This window comes from Zootermopsis nevadensis, unplaced genomic scaffold (assembly GCF_977971745.1).
Source record: "Zootermopsis nevadensis isolate Lab colony 2312 unplaced genomic scaffold, Znev_1.0 Znev_ptg000030l, whole genome shotgun sequence".
In the NCBI taxonomy this organism is placed as follows: Eukaryota; Metazoa; Arthropoda; class Insecta; order Blattodea; family Termopsidae; genus Zootermopsis; species Zootermopsis nevadensis.
The window spans coordinates 116,274-138,741 of NW_028259162.1; the positions used below are offsets into that span (position 1 = coordinate 116,274).

Below are 22,468 nucleotides of genomic sequence, written 5' to 3' on the forward strand. Positions count from 1 at the left end.
CCTCTGATTTTGAGAACAGATTTTGATGGAGAAAATTGGACATGAAAGTAACTGGACAAAAACTGGCACATAATCATCATTGCCCTGACTTCTCCTATCAGTGCTAGATGCTAAGGGATGTATTTCAGTGGTCTACTAAATGAAGGTGTGGAATATAAGTAACAGAAAACATACTTTTTTTCTATTCTTTATGATAAAGTGTGTCATAAGTAGCTATCTGTATACTACAGAATCCCATCACTGTCAAAACATTCCTTTCTTACTACACACCTTGTGATTAGCCTTGAAGTTTGTGCACTTTGCATTTGATATGTATAGTTGTATGCATGAACATCACAGCTTGTGGTTGTTTTGCTTCACGCATTACTATGCAGGTAGACAGATAAGTAGATTACTGTCAAATGGAAACTAACACAAGTTGTTTTTTCAAAGACAGTAATAACACAGTATTTATTCTGATCTTTAATTTCCAGGCTTGTAACATGAGACTGCTTTCTCCTGAAGGAAACTTACATTAACATAATATATCTTGAAAGCCAAAATGTTCCATCTGTCCTTCCTTCAAAATCAGTACCACTACATTTGCTCTAACTGTAGGGCATACCAGAAATGATTATATTCAGAACAGCATACAGACATCAGTTTAAATTTCCCACCTGGAAGTTCTGTTTGAACAGCATGTTCCTCATAAATTAGAAGAGTGCTGTACAGTGTTGTAGGCGGCCACTATGAACAGGTGTAGGTAGGTCAAAAGCTGCACATTGGTTGAACAACTTTCTCTCAGGCTTGCTCTCATTTCAGTACGTCAGTGTTATGTGAAGCTGCCATCAGCCATTCAAACCTGCTGCTAGGAGAAAAGAAAAAATGAAACTCTTGTTAATTTGGATGCTGTTTTGTTGTAATCTCTTGGTGACATCAGTATATTCAAAACCCACAGTCTATAAGAAAAATGAAAATGATAAACTAGAGCCAGGTAAGCAAGTGTTTCTATTGTGTGAGACTTATAAAGTTCCGATCAATTTGTGTACCATAAAATGTTACATAAACCACCAAACAGAATAACACAAGTTGTATTTGATGATTTATATGATATAATAATATTTACCCAGTACAATGATAAAATTTGCATTTGAAAGCATGTAATGCTAACTTCATTTTCAGTTGTTCCATATTATAACTACCAATGCTGAATGTGATTACATACACAGTACCCTGAAAAATCCCCGTCATGACACAATTATTTCTTAGCTTGCATGTCAAAAGCAAAGGAAGAAAGTTCTGAAAAAAAATTCTTTGCATACTTATGTCACATAAATAGTACTTAATATAAAACAATACTACCACCATAATATTACACGGACTACATGTTTGCAAATAGCACGAAACAACTTAAAATCATGTGCTTCTACAGCTTGCCAAACAGAATAATCTGTCATCATGGGTTTGTATAAACAAAATAAATGTTCTCATATCTGAACATTTAGCAAATGAAAACAGTCAACATTCACTGTAAATTTTCTTCTTTATACAGTTTTACAAATGAGTGTTGCTATCCCAACATTTTAGTAAAGAATTCATAATCTGAGATTCTCACCACACTGAAGATGTTGATATTAGTTTTCTGGACTGTAGCACCACGTAGATACAATATTTTGGAAGAATATACTGCGTCAATCTTCTGGGCTGAAAATGGAGGCAGCATTTTCCTTCAAAATGTTGGTAGTTAACTACAAGTCCACATGGTGTTACCAGCACTGACAATTCACAAACTGACGTCACTGTCTTTTGGGATTGTGCCATGTGGTCTGGTAGAAGTTGCTTGCTGCTTCCATCTTCAGGGTCTCATCACCGGTAGGATGGCCAGTTTCATGTCTAACACACAGCAACAGTGCTACAACTATAGCATGACAGTAAGTTACAAAAGTCATTCAAATTCACCAGGAGTCTGCTGGGAAACCACAACCTCAGTATACGAGTACAAAGCATGCACATAACAGAGACATCATTCAGTCAGCTATTGTGTGCTTCTTACTGTTTATGTAGATGTCATACTACATGAAGATGCTGCACATTATTTAATATATTAATTCTGAAGCTTTTAAGACTGATGAGAATGTTTAAAGAGATGGCTCATTATGGCATCACGCTTACCTGCCTCCACCAAGCACATCAGGACAATGACCTTGAACACTCCTCATGTTACAGTATTAGTACCTGTTTCGTCCACGGTGATTCCTCTACCTGTATACAAGGTTGGATTTGGAGTTGGTGTTGATGGGACAGGCAAGAAGGCAGCCAAACCAGATGAAGCTACCAAACTCATCACAGGTATTGTCTAGTACATAATATCCATTTTCATTTTTCACAAAGCTTGTACATAGAGCATCCATGTCTACTTTGGAACATTTAATCCACTTTACCAAACTCAGTACAGCATTTACATTATGCAATCTCTTTAGGGTTGCTTATTTTCTAATGCAGCATTTAACTGCACTGGTAAACTATTTTATTTGTTTTTCAGCTTATAAGAAGAAAACAGCAAACAGAGATGACGATGAAGAATCAATTAGCATCAAACAAATATCAAAAGATGAATATGAGAAGAGCTCATGAATACCATGCTTGTAATGTCATTTGAGATTGTAACATGTTGCTTACTAATGAAAAAAAACAACAAGAACCTTCCTGAAATAATAATGATGATCAAAATTGTGCACCTACCTGATAATCTATTTAAATTGTTAATATTAATTCACTACACTTGTCAAGGCATTTGCATAATTTAATCCTTACTACATAGAGTTAATTTACTTTTTGCATGTAAATTTGTTAAGACATTTCCCTGTGACGTAGAAGTTGGCAAGGTTTATTAATTTCAATACAAATCTGTTATGTACTTTTCTTTACAAGCTGAAATCTGTGCTAGTGAAAAAGACATATATAAATGGATCAATAAAAGTATAGTTGATACTTGAGGTTCTCACAGCAGTGAAGATGTCCATGTTGGTCTTTGGGGCTCTTGCACAATATGGACTTCAAGGCAGATACTAATGTTTCAAATGGACATACTGCCTCCATCTTCAGCCCTGAACAATGAATGGCTGAACAAAATGACTGCCTTATGTAAAGAATATATCATGCAAACACTTTTGTTACTGACTGCAGAATTTCAGCACAAAGGCACTGTTCAGGTCTTCATTAAATTCACATTCTCTTCAGGCTGCTCCTTCCATCAATTCTTCTTCTGTGAAAGAAACACAATTCCCTGACAAATGAAGAAGAATGACTATTTCTAACAAAATTAAAGGTGATCAAATTCTGGATTTTGTTAAACAGTGCCTTGTAATGAAGTACTTGTAGCAGTTTTAAGCAGCTGCACCAATCCACTGTCAAATCATGCTGTAATCCCCTTATTTAAATTGGTATCACTTGGATGTCCATCACGCCACCTACACACACTATTACTCCTCCTTCAGTATAAATTTGCAGTAAAACTGCATGTACATCATGATGTACCACTAAGTAACATGCTCCAGCACTGTACAGCCTCAAGTCACATTCACAAATGGTTCTCAGCTCGCTTAAAAAATAAACACTTTAATCCATCTTCGTGTAAAACTTTTTATAATATGGTATCTGGCAAAACTCACATGATAAACTACAGCAAACTAATTTTGTTCAAGTTATTTCATACAATAAAGATGACAGTGACCCTGAAGAAACACAACAAAGTTATTATTGTGATCTACACGAGTTCTTGGTTTATATGAGAAATATATATATGCATTATTCAACATTCTGTAAGATGAGGAATTTACACTTTAATTTGAAAATAAAGGCAAGTATCTAAGATTGTACACATCACTGTTACTGTTAATACACTAGTTTCTTGAAATATCTGAGTTGTTTGCAAGGATTGTATCTTATGGATCCAGTAACATTTTTTCCGAAAGTTCTAATTTTATAACGAAAACTGATTAAAAAACCCACAGTTTATCTTACTACATCAGGATGGTCCATTTGATTCTTATGGTAACTACAAAATTGTCTTACCCATTTCATTAAACATAAATTCATCCTGGTATTCTTTAAGGAACTGTGTGGATCTGCTCTCATCCAGGAAGAGCGAGTACACTCTCTTCACGTCCTCAATGTTCACCTACGAGAAACGCACATAAGGAATATGACATTACTGTATGGAAAACAACATTTTTGTCACTTACTTCCAATATGATGAAGTATGTACTGATATTTGCTGACGAGGGAGTAACAGTGGGTTGAACTACACACTTGATAAATCTGGGATAAAAGAAAAATTGTAATCTCACTATAGCCCTACATCTTCAGATAGTGAAGCCACATGTGATTTGTTATCTTTAAGATTTTGTCTTTCAGAATCTTAAAAAGTACAACTGGGCAACCATACTCAATATCTTTTCTTCAGTTCTAATTAAGTGTGAGTTAGCCTATTGTTGCACCAAGGCCTTCACTTTTACAAAAGATAAATCACACTTAATACGAGGCATAATTTTGTGTAGTAAAAATTTAAGAAATAAAGTCTGAAAGAAACCAGTAGCTGCTATGCAGTGAGTGTAACCACAGCAGAAGTTCAAACACTCACCACTGGTGAAGGAGCAACATTAACCTAAAAGAATGGGACTGCCGTACCTCGTTGCCCTTCCTTTTTCGACAGACAAGACTGGCCGTTGTGATGAGCTGAATGGCATAACGAAGAGAAGTTTCAAGAGCAATGCGTGTCAACACAGTAAGGGCATCATCAGACATCTCACAATCCTCCTCCTCACACCTGCAAAACAGTCACCAGAATCACACGGCACATAACAACATTTTAATTCACCGCAGATATAAATATACTACTGCCCCTCAACTAAACAAAACACGCAACATTAACATACAAAAACCATGCTTTAGCTGTTACTATAGGTTAAAAACACTAACACAAATTATGTTGGTACCACACCTTATCTTTAAAATCTCTTTGAGGTCCTTCTCCTGATAGGGTGATGTGGAAACTATAACCATCCTGTCCAAAAGATCTATTGGGATACCATGTGGAGATTTGTAGTTGGTACCCCTGATACGTGTGATGCCACGATTGGTAGCCATGATCACTACTGGAGCCATTTCATTCTCAAGGGCTCGATTCAAAAATGAGAAACACTCTATGTCCAACATATGAACCTGCAATTAACCAATAAATGGGCTTCACCAGAACTTCTCGGACAGTTCTATTACCTATTATTTTTAATCGTTTCAAAATACACAGACACAGCAAAAATTGTATGCAATCCAATAGAACAGTTTATTTATTTGTAGTTTATTTAACAGCACTTTTTCCGCAGCTCAGACCATAAAGCTTCGAATGAGAGGATGACAGTGAGCTGGAAAGGATGTGGAAGGAAGTGCCCATGGCCTAATTTAAGGTAGCATACCAGCATTTGCCTGAAGGGACTGAGGAAAACCACAAAAACCCAGTCAGGATAGCCTGTCTCTGGGTTGAGATTTGAGCCTGGTATCTCCTGAATGCAAAGAATACAGTCATTTTTATTTTCTGTCTGAGCAGAGTAACTGCTCCTTGTGGGTCCCAGTATTTGACTTCAATGGTACTTGGGCACTCGAGGGGAGATGATAAAGCAAGGCAGAACTCTGTGAACAGCTCATCAGTTTAGATACCCTAACAACAAATTACTCTGCAAAGCCACCACTCACACTCTTTCATTATATAACATGAGACAGATTTGCTTCTTCCCTACACAACAAAAACATTATAAATAAATCTACCTACAACTGATACGCACCTCATCAATGAAGAGCACTCCTGGAACAATCTCTGCCTTCCCTTCCTCTCGCCATTCAGCAACCTTTGCATTAATTTGCTCCCGTACTTCTGCCTTGATTTCCCCAGTGTCCCCTATGGAATGAAGAGACATTTTGTATTACTTTTACACGGTTCTCCCATCCTCTCCACCTATTACTATATTAAAATAAATTGTTACATTAACTTTAAGGTGTTCATGCTTGGTATTAATATTGGTATAAACACAGTAAGCGGAAAGAATGCTTGAGAAAGTATTTTTATGTTGTAATTTAGACGTTTTATTGTACATAACGCAAAAACTTTCTACGAACAACACTGTAGTAACATTAGAGATGTGAAAACTTTTTCCTGCCATCCTAACATGTTATAAAAACATGGATGAAACATGGCCTATATTAGTGTTGTTACATGAACAGTAAGTGAACAGAACAGGTGTTGGCCAGCCTGAAAACCAGTTAAACATCAAGAATAGGCATTGGTCCTATTAAATCAAAAGTTATCTAGGCCTCAGCTAACACAGACACTTGAATCTCCATTGTGGTTCATGTACTACTAGTTTATTATTTATCCACAGCATCAAAAGAGAGAATGATAGATTGGGAAAAATGAGTAAGTGGTCATGGCCTGTTTTAAAGTACTTCTGTCACTGAAAACAGAGAAACTCTTCAACCTGAACAGCCTCATCAATGAACATGGGACTTCCTGGGTCGTAGCTCCGTGCAGTCTGGTAGAAGTTTGCCGATGTTTCTGAGGTACCTGCTGCTACAACCCAGAGGACAGCCATCTTCATATTCACTGCTGTGAGAACCTCAAATCCTGCCATGGAAACTTGTTCTCACCCGAAAAAAGTGCCAGAAAGCCGTGAGTTCGACTGTTGATGACATCAATTTCATGCAGTGTGACTGTGTGAACCACTTCTTTTCGCTTCTGCAGCTCACCCTCCGGACACTGCACGAACCTCGTCTGTGGACCCGTGGCATCGTAATCTCTTGCACGCGTGAAGGAGCGGCCTAGCCTACTGATTTTTCCAGTTGCTTTGTCAATTGTTACCACATCACCTGCCTGAACCTGCAAGCAAAAGTTTGTGAGTCACTCTGATGCCTGAGAAGTATATACAGTAACGGAAATCACAATCTCTTCCTATCCTATCTATGCTGCTTTCCTACAGTAAATATTTTTTTGATACACATGCCATGCTGTGTTATCATTCTGCAGGAGACTACAAATGACAATATTTTACTGAAATTATCCTAGAATATACAAACTACTCACCCCCAGTCATATACCACGGACCTCGAATAATGACACCAAAAACATTAGTAGCATACATACATGTTGCAAACAAATGCATTGACATGAAGCCAAGTCAAACACTGAGCTGGATGCATTGGTACAGTCACACATATCACTAGTTTACTTCAGTATGCAGATGGATCAGACACTCAAATTTCAAAACCAAACCAAAATCATGGTGACAATAATGACTCCCTAAATCATCTCAATTACCTTCAATTTGAAACCGTACATACCAGCTTTAATACAATGAAATTTAGAACAGTGAAACTAACGCGCTTGTCACAGATCCCTACAATTCAATGACGCCATCATGAACTACCTCAACAAGATATATCAATGGTATGGAAGTCAATACTAATCCTGCTTCTATAAGAATGAACGTTCTTATCCAAAGAATTTCTCTTAGTATGACAAATATTTAGGTCAATACTCACTTTTTCCTTCATGAGAGATTCAATCATCTTGTTACCTAGGTCATAAATAGTCTCCATCTCAGTAGTCTTCAGCGTCAGTTTCCCGACCTTCGCACCCACCCCAGTGGCAGGCCTGTCCACCTGGATCTCCACAACCTCTCCCTCAATGATCTCTGTCTCTTCCCTGTAGCAACAGAAAGTAATTAACTCTCAACATAATTGAGAGAGACAATTTAGCTAAGGAACATGAAATGGGGAAAACTGGTAGAAGTTGGGTGACAATATTCTGCGATCCATATTTATATACAGTAAAGGACGCTTCTGTAATCAAGAAAACTTTGGACTACAAGCTTCACCCATTTCCTAAAGCGGTACTCCAGATCTCACAGAAAGTTGTTATGCCATTCATATTATGCAGATAAGATTAGTTTCATGTGTTATATTTCCAATACTGGTAAGAGCAAACGGTTACTCTGCACAGCATTTATGTGACAAGTCTGTTCACGCTTGTAATAAAATACAATTTCAAATTGTCAAAAATGTAGACACTATACAAATAACAGTCAAATTTTCAAGAAACAGTAACATCTGGCAGTTCACTGCGCAAGTCCAGGTCTGCTCTTCACTGTTACCAGAAACTAATGACCAATGTGACCACTTGACCTGCTGGTCTAGTGGTAAGGCACTGGGCTCTCACCAACAGGGTTCTTTACCAGGTCCACATTTAACTGTAGGTCCCCTCTACTGACATCTTCATAAGTATCACAACACTGGGAGAATGGAATCTGTCACACTAATACCCCCTACTTCAGAAATAAAATGTAGGCTTGAGCAGGGTCAGCAGAGGCCAGGAAAGGTCATCACAGACCATCACTTCAGGCATTAGAAACCAATTGACATTAGCAAAAATGTGGCATATGAATGAATATTACTTCTTCTTATGCAAAGCAAAAACAGGGCAAATGGTGAATTAGCATAATGTGAAATTAAAATTCTTTGAGTTTATCTTTCAGAATATAGCCTTTTAATGCACCTATTACATTTTTCCCACAAGTAAATTAAATCAAAGAAATCCCTACAGAAACACAATGCTTCAGAGTTACATGTGCCTCATCACAGGCAATATGAAACAGTGTGGCACGTGACATACTCACTTGATTCGAACTCCAATCGACTTACGAATTGCTTGAGTCAAAGCTTCCGTCTTGCTCATCTCAAGACTGTATATCTCGGATCCTGCCATGCTGGTGAACGGAGTGTCTATTCCTAGAGCTTGGGCCATTGCCATTGCAATTGCAGTCTTACCTGACACAGAACATGAAACTGTTCAGTTAGAGGAACAAACAGGTCCAGTACATAATACAGCAAGTGACGTAAAAACAAGTGAAGAAACATCTATAAACAGGGTTTCTGGTTGTTTAGTTGAGGTTTAACGATGCTGTCAACAGCTCAGACTAAACAGTGTTAAAAAACAAAATGAATAATAAATTGGTAAAAATGTGAAAGGAAGTAGTGAAGGCCTAATTAAGGTACTATCCCAACATTTGGTCAGAGGGACTTACTGAAACCATAAAAACCTTGGTGAAGATAGCTTCTTCATACTAACCAGTGCCTGGTTGCCCAGCCAGCAAAATGGCTCTCCCAGCTATCTTCCCTTCCTTGATCATTTCCAGTACGACTCCCGCCGCTCGACGAGCAGTCAACTGCCCCACCATTCCCTGTGACACCTGCAGAGACAGGACAACTCCAGTTCAGGCTACAATGGTATAAAGTACAAGCAGGTGCAGCACCTCCTCTGGACTGTTCCACCATCTTCAGTTTAGTTTTTCTGCCAGACTCACAAGTCTTCAAGCTGCATAACCACCTTCTCAACTGTACATAGACCAGTCAAGTGACAAGCAACACACTTCAAATGGAAATCAGTAAATGAGTACTCAACACTGCAATCCCCTCTTGGCCGGTTCATATATGAAAAGTCGGCATTCTTTATAACATTTTTCAAACTTACATGCCTTGGTTCAAGACCATCATCAAGCCCGAGCCCACGGATATGAGAATGAGCACCAATCCGCTCAATTCTCGTGACTTCTCTCACTTCTTGTACTTTAACTGCTGCAGCTGCCTGTAAACATACAAGATTAGAAAACATAAAAATACACGATATTCTAACTTATTATTTCGACTTGATCTTAACACTGTCTTCCTTCAGCAGCTGATATTTAAACACCAGTCATGAAGTTCTCTGATAGTTTGGAAGCTGAAGTCTGCATAACTGGTATCATAAAGCTCGTCAGTGGATTCTAACTTGAGCCAAATTCAAACAGTCACAACTTACTTCTCAAATGCACTTTAATACTATCCTCCCATCTACACTTAGGTCACCTAAGTTCCATTTCTCATTAGGTTTTGATAATAAAAACTTTATTGTGCATTTAACACATACCACCAGACAAATTAACCCATTATGACTGATGATTAACTATAAAAAGAAAACAATAAGAACCTTATGTTACAAGCCAGAATATCAACATACACAAGAAGGTATTTTGTCCCCAAGTAACATAAACCAGTTTTCTGGTATTTTTAAAGTCATTACCATACTTCAGGCAAGATAAATTAATTACAAAAAAGCAAAAATCCTTTCCATCAGCACCATTGTATCAAATGCTAACCCCACTTTAAAATCAGAAGGGTGTTCGCTTTGCAAGAATCAAGTTATTCAATACTCTTCCAGCTAATACTGAACGTTTAAATCATGATATAGAAAGAAGCATTGGATGAAAATCTTTTGTCTCGCTCCTTCTTTTCTCGAGAAGAAATTACTTAAATTAACAGTTCACAAACAATTATGTAAATAGCTATAACAACAATGTATTTACATCTAAATTGGTATTAATTACTGTGTTTGGAAAACACATATTCAATACATTATCCCTAAACTAAGTTCGGCATTATTTGTTATGAGGGCAGTTACAGCACTCATGAAAACAGAAACTTTAAAATTAGTTTATTTTGCTTGCTTCCAATCCATCATGTCATATGATTTAATAGAATAGAATAGATTTACATTCCATAGATCCTTTATAGGCCTAAGCTAAAGATGTATAAAAGGTCATAGCACAAATACTTGTTTCGAGTATGTATTTGTACTAGAAACAAGTATTGTATTTGTACTATGGCCTGGTCTACATCCTTAACTTAGGCCTATAAAGGATCTATGTAATGTAAATAAATTCTATTCTATTCTATGCAAACATTAATAAAATCTTTGGCTATCAGCCGTGTCTCTATACCCATCATCAGGGTTATGATGGGGACAAAGAATCGGTAATTTTTAATCGATGCTGTGTTCGTATTATAGAATAATCCAATTCCGTAGCTTATACTGTGGAGGATATGTGGAATGCAAATAAATTATACTTTATTATTCTGAAATGCAATGTCTCCAGAAACAAGTATCCTGTTACGGAACCACATAAAAAGTTTGAATTAAAATTGCTGTGAAAACGTTTTGTATTTATTTCAGTATGTTTAAATAGCACATTCTGTAGTGTAGAAGACTAGATATACGCTAAATAATCTTAAAATATAATATTATAAAACTACTCACCGCCATTCCTTCCAAATTTCAGGTTCGGTTTAACAGTCTGAGCAATAGAAATCTTCTCCCCAGAGCAACCAATGCTTGAAAATGAAAAGGTGGACGGTCACAGAAAGAATGGCGTAAAAACCCGAGAAAAACGAAAAATGCCGGAAAATAATGTAAATACAATTTAGAACTCAACATTTATAAACACGCTAGGGACGCAAACCTTTGACATTGGGGGAATTTAATGTGGTTAGAATGTAGGCTTAAGTATCGTTTCAAAAATATAATAAGCCAACCAAGCCTCACTTTATAGGACTAAATTATACATTACTCCATAAATTTGTATTAGGTTTATCAACACATTTATAGAACTAAAATTGTGTGCAAGGGGCTTTATAAGTTTCATTCCAGATTAATTTGCTTTAAGTCTTCATTTCATTATGTGACTGTAGGCAATTACAATGTTCTGGTAATATACAGCTTTCAACAATTTGGCTTCACTAACATTGCCATGCCTCTTGTTTTAGTTTTATATTTTGAGTATGGGAGAAAGAAGGATAAATACATTAAGTAGCACTTATAAGTGTAGAAGTCCAGAAATTATAAGTTATCAGGATAAATGTACTGCATTTGTGAATCAGGCCTGATACCTAAATTATGTACACATGATTTTATTTTGGTTCTGGGGCCCACCCAGCCTTAAGAGACAGTATTTCACAAGGAACATATATTTGCTTTCCACATGTTGGTTATTTTAGATTTGACATGCCACAGAATCACATGATAGCTTAGTCAGTATAGTGGCTATGCTATGGGCTCAATGAGCAAGGTTTGATTCCTGGTAGGGTAGGATTTTCCCTTTGCCACAATGCCCAGGCCAGTTTCTGGGCTCACCCAGCCTCCTATCCAATGCATACCAGGTTCCTTCCTCAGGCATGAAGGTGCATGCTTCCCTCCATTTAGTGTCATGGTTAAAAAAGTGCAGAGCACTGCATGGTACAGGGCTTGTTTGGCACAACAGACATTATCTTCAGCTCCTATAAAAACAAAAAGACATTGAATTTCAAGACACTATCTTAATATTAAGCAATACATTTTATGAATTTTATTTTGCCCAACAATAAGTATGATACAAGAGTTCTTCACCCTTCACTTTTCTTTGGAAATCTAGTACAAAATTGCACTATGTCAGTTTTACAGCCTGTTTATTATATTTCACATTAATAACAAAACAGTTTTGATAAGTGTTTGATTTTATATGCAAAGTGTGAACTGTTTTACATTTTTGTTAAATACTGATAATGTCTAAAATGGACAAACTATGTCTTGTCTAAATGTATAAATATAAACAGTGCCTTGCACATGGCATTGACACAATGCTAGATACTAGTGACTAGAAAGGCAGCAAGCTCTATTTTAATTACATTTCTTTATTTTGTTTTTCAAACTTACTTTATGAGCTTGAAATAATAAACATATTGGACTGCTAGATGTTGTTTGCTTATTGATCCAGCTCTGCAATGAAACATTTTTTATAGCCTTTGTTCAACTTGAGCGAATCTTGAAAAGCAACCATATGCATATCTCAGATCTGAGGGTCTCACAGCACGAGATGTTGACTGTGGTCTTCTGGGTTGTGTTGCCATGTGGCATTGTAGGTGGTTACCAGCATTTTGGAAGAACACACTGCTTACATCTTCAGGGTTGAACTTCACAACCCACAATACCACATTCAAAACTATACACATGGCTATCATAATGGTGTCAATATAATATATTAAATCCTTCCTACACAGACATGACATGGTTGTCAATGTTTATAAACACCTTCCATTAGTGAAAGCAATAAGCTAGATCATAAGTGAGGTGCAGACTGTAATTACACCAAACACCAGCTGCCATGCAACATAAAATGAGAACTCAGTCATTATGTCTGATATGCAACTCTAAATTATAGGCCACTTTCCTCAAAATGATCATGTATCAACTGCTGGGGTTCTGTACAGCTGAATTAAGTATGGTCCGGAAGTATCTATAGTGAATGTCATCAGGGATGTACGAGGAAATAGCATGGCCTATTTTAAACTACAAAGACAGACGTATTAGCACAGCCAACTGTGATTCGGGGGGGGGGGGGGGGGGGGGGTGAGAAGAAAGAGTATGATAGATTAAAAAATATGGATGTAGAAGGAAGATAGCATTAGAAAAATTGAAAAGGGAAATACGGTAGTTTAAAGAATACAATAAGTCTCTGCAGAAGTGCTGAAGCTTTGGGAGAAAGAAGACAGAAATATAAAAGCAAGAGAGAAATTGGAGAGATGAGAGGGTGAGATAGGACAGTGCATGGGAAGTGACAGGCGTGAAAGGCTAACACAGAAGGCAGGAAGGATTAAGTTTAATGATGAGAATAACAGAGGAACAATATTACATGGACAGACAAGAAGCAGAAAGGAAATGCAGATGGAGACTGATAAGAATTATACATCAAGAAAGTACAGTAGAGATCAACAAAAGTTATGTAAAGGGTACATATTACCTAACATAAAGTATTTTCACTGACAGTGCTGAAATATTAACAAATATTAAAAGCTCTGACGGACTGTTATGCCTCAGACACCTTATACTTCTGGTAAAAAAACAAAAATGATTACATATCAAGTCAAATATAGAAGTCTTGTGTTTTTATAAAGTTGGGAAAGATCAAACGTCATTTATTCTTCTGCCTATACACAGAATGAACTAGGAAGAACTTAGGTAGCTTTTAAGAAACAGAAAACCAATCCAGTTGTAACTTTCAAGGGCACCAACTTTATGAAGATCACAGCTATGTTTAGTCGGCCATACATACTTTTAATTAATGTAAGAATATGAGTTTACTTAATTTTTATACTATGTTTGTAAACATAAACACACAATAATGACATATTTAAAATATCAAATGTGATGTCCATACTTGTATTCTTGAGAAGTGAAACAAAAAATCTGTAGACTGGGCATTATTCATTCTGTGGCTTCGATAATAACATGTTAGTTTTCAGAGAATTACTCTGTCACTGTAGTCAGGTAAGAAGGGTCCTAACTGTATAGTCTGTTAGACTGAGCTACTCTCAACAGACTGAGAGAACAGCAAATAAGGTCAGGTAAAATTCATACAAAAGAAGGAAGTCCACCTTGGTCTTTGATGTCACATTAACAGGGTACAGATTTGACAAGTTATAACAATTTCTTCATAGTTTGATGTAGTCTTTATCTGTCCCAAAAGAAAATACAAGAAAGCAATATCCCCTTAACCTTTATTGACTGTGCTTCACGGCTTATGCACAGTTCATTTGGCTGTGTGTTGCACAAGCATATTGCCAAACCATTGACCCTACAAAGTCCAAATGGCAGCCACATTACACAGCAGTTTAAATAGCCTATTCCTGTACAATAAAAGTTAATAATATCAGTGTGTCACAGCTGCAAAACTTATACATATAACAAAATAAATAGATTATAATACAATATAATAAAAACTTTTACAATGTAAAAGTAACAATCAGCATTTATAAATAATGCTGCTTTTTAATAACTGTTAAATCAAATTCCTCTTAATAGGAGATCTTAGATCCATAAAGACCTTTAATCTAGTAATAATGATCTGAATCATACACCGACACATCCAACAAATCTGTAGACTTGCATTTGTCTATGTGAAAGTAGCCTGTCCATGCTGAGGCTTAGCGTATGCAGTTTGGAATTATTATACACATTCTGCTTTCTATTAAGGAATGCTTTTAAAAATTGTAAGTAAGCAATTTTAGTGACAAATTATTCATTCATACATGAATCATTCCTCAGTGTACGGGCTACAGTATTTTACCTGTGTGTCTTCCTGTTGGTACACAACTTTTGCCTCATTCAAAATGATCATCTATCTTTACCACCATCTAAAAATGGTTTTTCAATGGGCCAGTGATATAATTTTTTTAAATTCATAAACTTATGTTTCTGACATCTGCCCATTGGAGATAGAGAAGGGTCCATTTCTGTTCACTTTCAGTTATATGGTAGCAAGGGATCTACAGCTTAACATGCCATCTTGATAAGGCATTTTCAACATTCATAAAGTTCTGACTTTGTTAGAAATAGGGAATGAAAGATGAATGCGAAAGAATGCACAACAGATTTAATTAATGTCAGACCTGAGAAATTCTGCACCAAAGGCCAGTGTTTTGCATTTAGACCATATGATTCCCATTATAGAATGGAAACTTTCATGGTTCTGGCTTACAGTAGATACTGCACACTTCAATCTCAAGACTACATGGAAATCATTCAGAAGACAATGGCAGTGTATCAGACGAAATAATATTAATCCCACAAACTAACCTTAGCATATGAAGCTTACTTTTGAGCCATTAAATGCTCATACATAGTATAATGATACTGTACTTTGAATTTTATGAAAAAATTAACTCTTATTTATAAATGCAGAATTTGACTGCAAAGTTTAACCCCTGTGACATGCCATCATCCATTACATCACAGACTATTCATATAATCAACATGGACAAATTCAAGTTCTCTCATACATTCAGAATATGAAACCAGTCTGAGATCTAAATTTCATTTAACAGCTGATATATGAAAAAGGAACATAAATTACTGACATGTTTATATGGCTCAAGTATCTTACAGTTCTCTCTAAATGGTAGTATTGCTGTCAAGTGCAAAGCGCATTTCAATTTTTCAATCTTCAGTTCAATGTACTGCACAGGCAATGCTGATCCTTCAATTAAAGGAATTTTTTTGGAATGTTGGTGATAAATTTGCAATACACTACTGATTTTTAGAGAAATACGCAAAATTGTTCAATAATCTTTTTTTAATATATTACATGCCATCTTTTTGTCTTCCAAATTTAAAAACATTAAAAAAGAATACAATTAAAAATTCACACATCCACATACACACTGCATCACAAGAATGATATCTTTGGTTTGTAGCTAAATATATGTGTACTTAAAGCCAAGTATGGTACTTAAAATTATTAATATTTCACAGTACTTTCTGGATGGTGGGGGGAAATGGCTATATAAAACTCATTCCAGTCTTTTTCAGCATCCTTCATGGTCCACATCATCTAGAGATTCAAGCTGAGTCCAGAGGACACACAGTTTATTCATTCATCTCTTTACAACTTTCGAAATGAATTGTGATTAAACTGCACATGATGTCAACAACAGCTTCATTGCCAGCAGGGTTCAGGAACATCTCTCATCACTGGATGCACATAAATGGAACAAACAATTTGTATCCTAATTAATTACTTTTTTTGTCTTCTTCATTTATTGATTATCTCCTCTGGCCTGTGCCAATTCGGAATTAATTCTGAGGCAATGAATCCTTTGGCACACCAGCACAAGAAGACTTCGTGGACAAGGGACAAAGTGGCAACTGTTTCTTCTGCTGTTAATGAATCTGCTCTACTGACAAGGCTTGTATCAAACAGAATACTGAGACACAGCAGCCATTATACATCACAAGTGTCCAAATAAAACACTTCTATAACGAAACTTGTTTCTAACCTGAACACTTCACAACACCATAGTCTGGACCAATGATTTTGGCTATGGTAAATCTTTAGATGATGAAGAACACAAAATGAGAGAAATGCCAATTTGTCTAGTAAGCATGGGGTACTGCTACTGAAATGAAAGTACAAATGTACAAAAATTATTACATAAGGAAGTTCTAACATTGTAACAAAATGAACATTTAAAATAACAACAAAACACTCTAAGACTACATATTAGGCTTAAATTTTGTTTCCTTTAAAACAGCTGTTTATGTTATAATATGCTGCTCATCACTTGTCATAATAATAAATAACAAACAGTTGTCAATTTATTAACAGTGTAAAAAAGAGAGAGGGTACATGGTGAAATGTAAGACAACTTTCCTTAACACAATATATATGTATATATATTACATCATATAATTCTCAGTTGAGAGGTAATGAGCAGTTGTATTTACATAACAGTCTTAACATGTATAACTTTTACTTTTGGATGAGAATTGTAAAACTCTGGACAAGAATCTTAACATGAACCATGCAGATCATGTTCTCATTCTTCAGTTCAGTTCACATTTGCTTATGTTATTCCCTTTATGGTTATGACAGAATGCAACAAATTCACACCCATTTTTTGCTTTATGCAATAATGTTACAACCTCACAAAACCATTCGATATCATTATAACTGTGGTGATAGTTAATGGACAACAACATAACCATTTCATTAACAGTATAAGGAATTCATTGCACGAAAGCATTTTTATGAACCTCTGCTCTGTAGGGTACTTGACACGCAATTTACCACAGAAAGAGTTAAGAAGTAAATATAAATTAATAGGGCACTCCTAGCATATTTGTTTCAGAAAAGTACAATTGGTGTGGTGATTTAAAAATTCTGGTATCAAAACCTATAAAATAAACTTTTTGTAGTCATTTTGAGATAGGAACAACATATTAATTATGGTGTATGTGTATGGGAAGAGGTAAGCAACTGACAGCAAATGGTGGAGATCATAGTTTCTGTGGTACTTGACATGCACTGACACATACTTACATATGCAATAGCACTTGAGTACCTTAACAGATTACACAAAAAGAAAGCAGGTGCAGAACAGGAATTGGCCAATATTAAACGGGTAATCCTGTTGAAGTCTGATGAGCTTCTTCTAGAAATAAGTAATACTGAATTGGAAGAATTAAATAAATAAATTACACAGTATGACAGCAACAAAACTGATCTTATTAATGAAAACACTGTTATTTTACTTTAAAAGTGTTGTCTAACAGAATGCCAAAGTTTTGTTTTGTTACATTTGTTTCTCTGTAATGAACAAAACCTCAACTATCCCTTTAGATTGAAAGACAATTCATGGCAATGTTTCAGTCATCCTTTCACCCAGAAGTTAAAAATGGCTACCATGTTGCACCATCCAATCTTTCAGCAGACTACTTAACTCTACGTGACTATATATGGCTACCACCACATATATACATTATACTATCCTCCCTCAAAGAAATAACTCTCAGTGAAAATACCATAACTACCAACAAGTTACTGCTGAGTATTAAGACTGTCTGTCTGTGTTGTGGTATGGAACACATCCTTGCCATCTGGTACTGCTATATGCATTTCAGTATTGACAAATATTATAGCCTGAAAATCGATACAAATCCACTGACATCAACACAATTAAAATGTGGAGCATATAAACACTGCCACAATTTGTTTTCTGTCAAGTGTAATTTAAATACATATACATGTATGTATGGGCAAGATCTTTCCTGATCTGTGAAAATTTATTTTAAGTCAGGAAACCAGTCTTTTTTAGTAGCAGCATCTATAATATAAATATGCTATGCAGTATCTTGTCTTCACTCTAGAAACATTTATGTTATTTTTCCAATACAACTGTTCATACCAACTGAGATATATCACCTTACTGTAAATATCTCTACATATAATGTGAGTTGGGATTACCATCTGCAACAAACCAGTTTCAGCTATGTACATGGTAAACATGCCATGTACAAGAGTTTACTGTAACTATCCCAAGATACTGCAGTGTCTTTTCAAACTTTCTAATTTCTTAGGAGGTTGGTACCCAAGCAGCCTCTTTGTCAAAAGGAAGAACAGTGCAATAGAGCAACTGAGGCAGGGAAGCCAATAACTACTGAAGGTAAAATATTAATATATTTTGGTGAATTATAATTCTGATTTACAGTATGGCAAATGTAAAAGTTCCAGGTGAGTGATAAGCTTCACATTCTGGCCGCTTTACTCCTGAGAAAGGATACCTCTGTATCCACAGAGTGAAAGGCAAAGTGGCCCCACAGTGAGTCAAGCTCATGACTATTTTAACTGTTTTACCAAAGGTTATTCAGGGATGAGTAACACAGGAAGATGATTACTTATAACGGGGGCTACGCTTTACTTCAAGGCACTGTCTGAGACTCCAGTATACCTGAGGTATAATGAGGACTGAGGTAAACCAAAATATCCTAGCAAAGACTGAAACTTGGTACCTCTCAAGTATAAGACAGATGCATTACAACTGCCCCAGTTTGTTTGGTTTTTGACTTAGGAAAATGGTGAAAAGATAGATTCAATCTTGAAACAAGAAAGCAATTTACATATAAAACACAAATATGAGTTTTAACACTTGGAAACACATCAGAAATTACTAACAAATTGGTTCTCAAATAACTACTTTTAAGTACAAAATACTACACTATCTGGTATATCTGTTTAATAAATTTCATTATTTCATACTTTAAAGCACGACTGTATCCAGATCATATTTAATTTCTCTCTCTCTCTCTGCTCAGCATGTTTTTATAAGATTGCTGTCTTCTGGGTTATTGCACCGAGTAGTCTGGTAGATTTCCACCAACGTTTCAGAGGTCACACTGCCTCCATCATCATCCTGATGACGGAGGCAGTATGACTTCTGAAACTTTGGTGGAAATCTACCAGACTACATGGCACAACAGCCCAGAAGACAGCAATCTTCAGATTCACTGCTGTGAAAACCTCAAATCCTACATGTTTTTATAAATTTTCAATAAATTCAACAAGTCATAACAATTAAAGGATAACATATGTATAAAAATTATACACAAACTGAATAATTTGTATTAGCTGAAAAGGTGTGTACTATAATTAAATATAATGATGATGTCATTTCAAAGCCTTTATTCCCAAGGTTAAGAGCATATGATCACAACATGCTGTTAGCAGGGCTTAATTAAATCAGTTTATAGTTAACAAATTAGTATGAGACATGCTTGAATGTCTCTTTTGTTTAATAATGTAAAAACCACAAGACTTGAGAAAACATGAAGTGTATGTTTCATTTTTTATATTCAACTTCTGTTTGAAAATATTTTTGCTCCAATAAATATTTAGTGGGGTACATTCAATATGCGTGCAGAAACATGTGTAGGTCTTAATCTAAAGTTCCATTGCTGCTGTTCAGTTTTAACCAAAACCACAACGTGCTAACATATCATCATCAGCATTCTTCAACATGGTTTAACACTGATTTCAGTCTGCAGAAACACATGTATGTCCATGTAAATCGTCTACTATTGCAGTCAGACCGACAGATATGGTGAAGCTAATAGGAGCATTGTTCCAATTTTATTGCAAAGCAGCCTAAATACTGATTCCTACATGGCTAAAATTGTACACAACTGAAATACTATTTCAAGGAGTTCTGAATTAAATATGGCTACATATCACAAGAATTTTAATATAAATAACTTTTTTCCTCTTAAGAAACTGTTTTTATTGGCAGCCACTGCAGTAACATGTAAATAGAATGTGTATTATTTTGTGTACTCTGTTTAAGAATCCCATCTCACATTACACATTTCATACGATTACGTAGCAGAATACATCTGCAGCAGGTAGAGATAGCTCAGAGTCTCCTTGGGCTGTACACTGCATCGTGGTTCAATAATATGCTGACATTTTGGAAGTCCTTCTGCTTCCACTGTCACAGCTGATGTAAGGTGAACTGGACAGGTGCAAATATGGTGGGGTGATGCAGTGATAGAAGAACCTAGTTTTAAATCAACAGAGGAAGTACACTCCAAGTCTGATGTTGCTTAACCCTGCTTTTGTATCTGAAGATGGTAACTCAAAGAGCAGGCCAAAATCAGTGTTACTTAAAAAATTTGTGGAGTTTTAAAAGTTGCACCTCTTCCTAGGTAATATCCTTCGTCCCTATAGAAATTATCTGGAGGGAGGAAAATTCTGATGAGTGACATCTTTGATATGCTATTCTTTGTCACCATGAGATCACCAGCAGGCCTGACACACACATCAACAAAACAGTTATGGTAAGTTATATCATCATTCTGTCCATTAATTGATTGTTAGAACTTAATACTTATATCCACAAAATAAGCATTTATAATGTCAGACAAATACTACAGAGTAGACTAAGAAAAACACTTTCTGGGTATCTGAAATTCTTGAATGATACAGTCAAAACATATTTCTTAGGAGGTCACATTCATGACTTTTGACTATTTCTTTCTGAATCTCTCTTCTAACTGCCAACACCATAATTTTTGCTGTCAGAAGCACTGCCTCTTGATTCACACGATTACGGCCACATTTAGAGACTACCAGCTGCAGTTAAGTGCTGGTAATAGGAACAGTGATCCCTAGAACCTGCATTCAGAAAGAATGGACCACAAGCGGGACTGGACTGGTCATAAAAATACATCTCCAGCCAATACTTTCAACAGAAATGAACTCTGTATCACAAATAAGGCAACATTTAAAATCTGCCATGTATGGTTAAGTGACACTGACTGTGATCTTCACCTTCACACAGGTTATGCAACATTTTCTTCATATACTTGGAGGACGATGATCTATATTTACTCCCCAAGTACAGTCACACAACACTAGTCTTTGCTTTTATCTGGAAGCTGACTTCTGTTGTGCACTGCCCATAACTATGACAGCTGCTTATCCCCACTCCATTCTTACATCACATCACCACCTATCCAATTTACATTGCAACCACAACGTGGCTCAGAGCCTGAGAAGACTTCACTGAAAAGCTTGAAGGCTTGTTTCATGCCATTGACCCTGAAGTTGTTGTCACACATTTCTCAAGCGTACCTTTGCTCTCACTGTTGGATCTGACTGCCTTGATGGTTGGCGGGGAGGAAGCAGCTCCTGTGGCAGTCATGGTCTCTGTCGACGTAGGACACGAGACAGTCGCGATGGCAGGCGTTCCAGCAACGCTGCACTCAGCCGATGTACCTCCTGCTGCCGTATTATTATTATTGGCACTGGTACAACTACGACGACGTCCCCCACCATTGCCATTCTCACGTGTTGGAGATTTCACATCAAACACTGACGTGTCACTCTCTATGTCTGATTCAACCTGAAAAGACGTGCACATGTCACAACGATAGAGTGCTTCCTGACATATAGGATCATCCCGACTTTCGGAAATTAAACCACGATTTATGCATTTACAGTGATAAAATGTTATAGGTACATACATCAGTATATGTAAAACTGCATCCCATCACATAAGATTTTGAAAGTGACCAACCATAGCCTCTTTGCACAGTTGAACACAAAGAGGTCAAACTGGGGAATATATGTTGCAATGTGTCTATAGGAACAACTGCAACTGCATAATGTTCTGTGTGAGGTCATAAATGATGCAAGGTCTGTTTGTGTAGACCTTCTCATTCAGTAGGCCATGCGGAAAATTTTTTGACACGTTAAATCCGGAG

At 36.3% G+C, this 22,468-nt stretch overlaps 3 protein-coding genes across 7 annotated transcripts in view; 1 reads left to right on the forward strand and 2 right to left on the reverse strand.

The window, feature by feature from the left end:
- Positions 1-474: 474 nt before the first annotated feature.
- LOC147872090 (uncharacterized) lies at positions 475-3,857 on the forward strand. The gene is made up of 3 exons (XM_087358411.1): positions 475-973; positions 2,206-2,328; positions 2,522-3,857. The coding sequence occupies exons 1-3, from the start codon at positions 865-867 to the stop codon at positions 2,611-2,613; spliced, it is 324 nt and encodes a 107-aa protein (XP_087214537.1). The 5' UTR covers positions 475-864; the 3' UTR covers positions 2,614-3,857.
- Positions 2,353-11,306, reverse strand: rept (RuvB-like helicase 2 rept). The gene is made up of 11 exons (XM_022070682.2): positions 11,159-11,306; positions 9,557-9,670; positions 9,155-9,275; positions 8,703-8,853; positions 7,570-7,732; positions 6,679-6,907; positions 5,820-5,932; positions 4,982-5,202; positions 4,669-4,807; positions 4,054-4,159; positions 2,353-3,244 (listed from the first exon to the last, which is right to left on the reverse strand). The coding sequence occupies exons 1-11, from the start codon at positions 11,162-11,164 to the stop codon at positions 3,216-3,218; spliced, it is 1,392 nt and encodes a 463-aa protein (XP_021926374.1). The 5' UTR covers positions 11,165-11,306; the 3' UTR covers positions 2,353-3,215.
- Positions 11,307-12,213: 907 nt separating this feature from the next.
- Positions 12,214-22,468, reverse strand: part of sff (BRSK family serine/threonine-protein kinase sugar-free frosting) — a 28,066-nt gene continuing 17,811 nt past the window's right edge. For 4 of the 5 annotated variants that reach the window (XM_022070657.2, XM_022070654.2, XM_022070655.2 and 1 more), the window contains exons 15-16: positions 21,837-22,107; positions 12,214-20,760 (exon numbers count right to left, since the gene is read on the reverse strand). In XM_022070657.2, the coding sequence (XP_021926349.1) occupies positions 20,579-20,760; positions 21,837-22,107 (453 nt within the window). In that variant the 3' untranslated portion in view covers positions 12,214-20,578. Of the gene's footprint in view, positions 22,108-22,468 lie in introns of all 5 variants that reach the window. The other variant, XM_087358400.1, reaches the window with a different exon arrangement.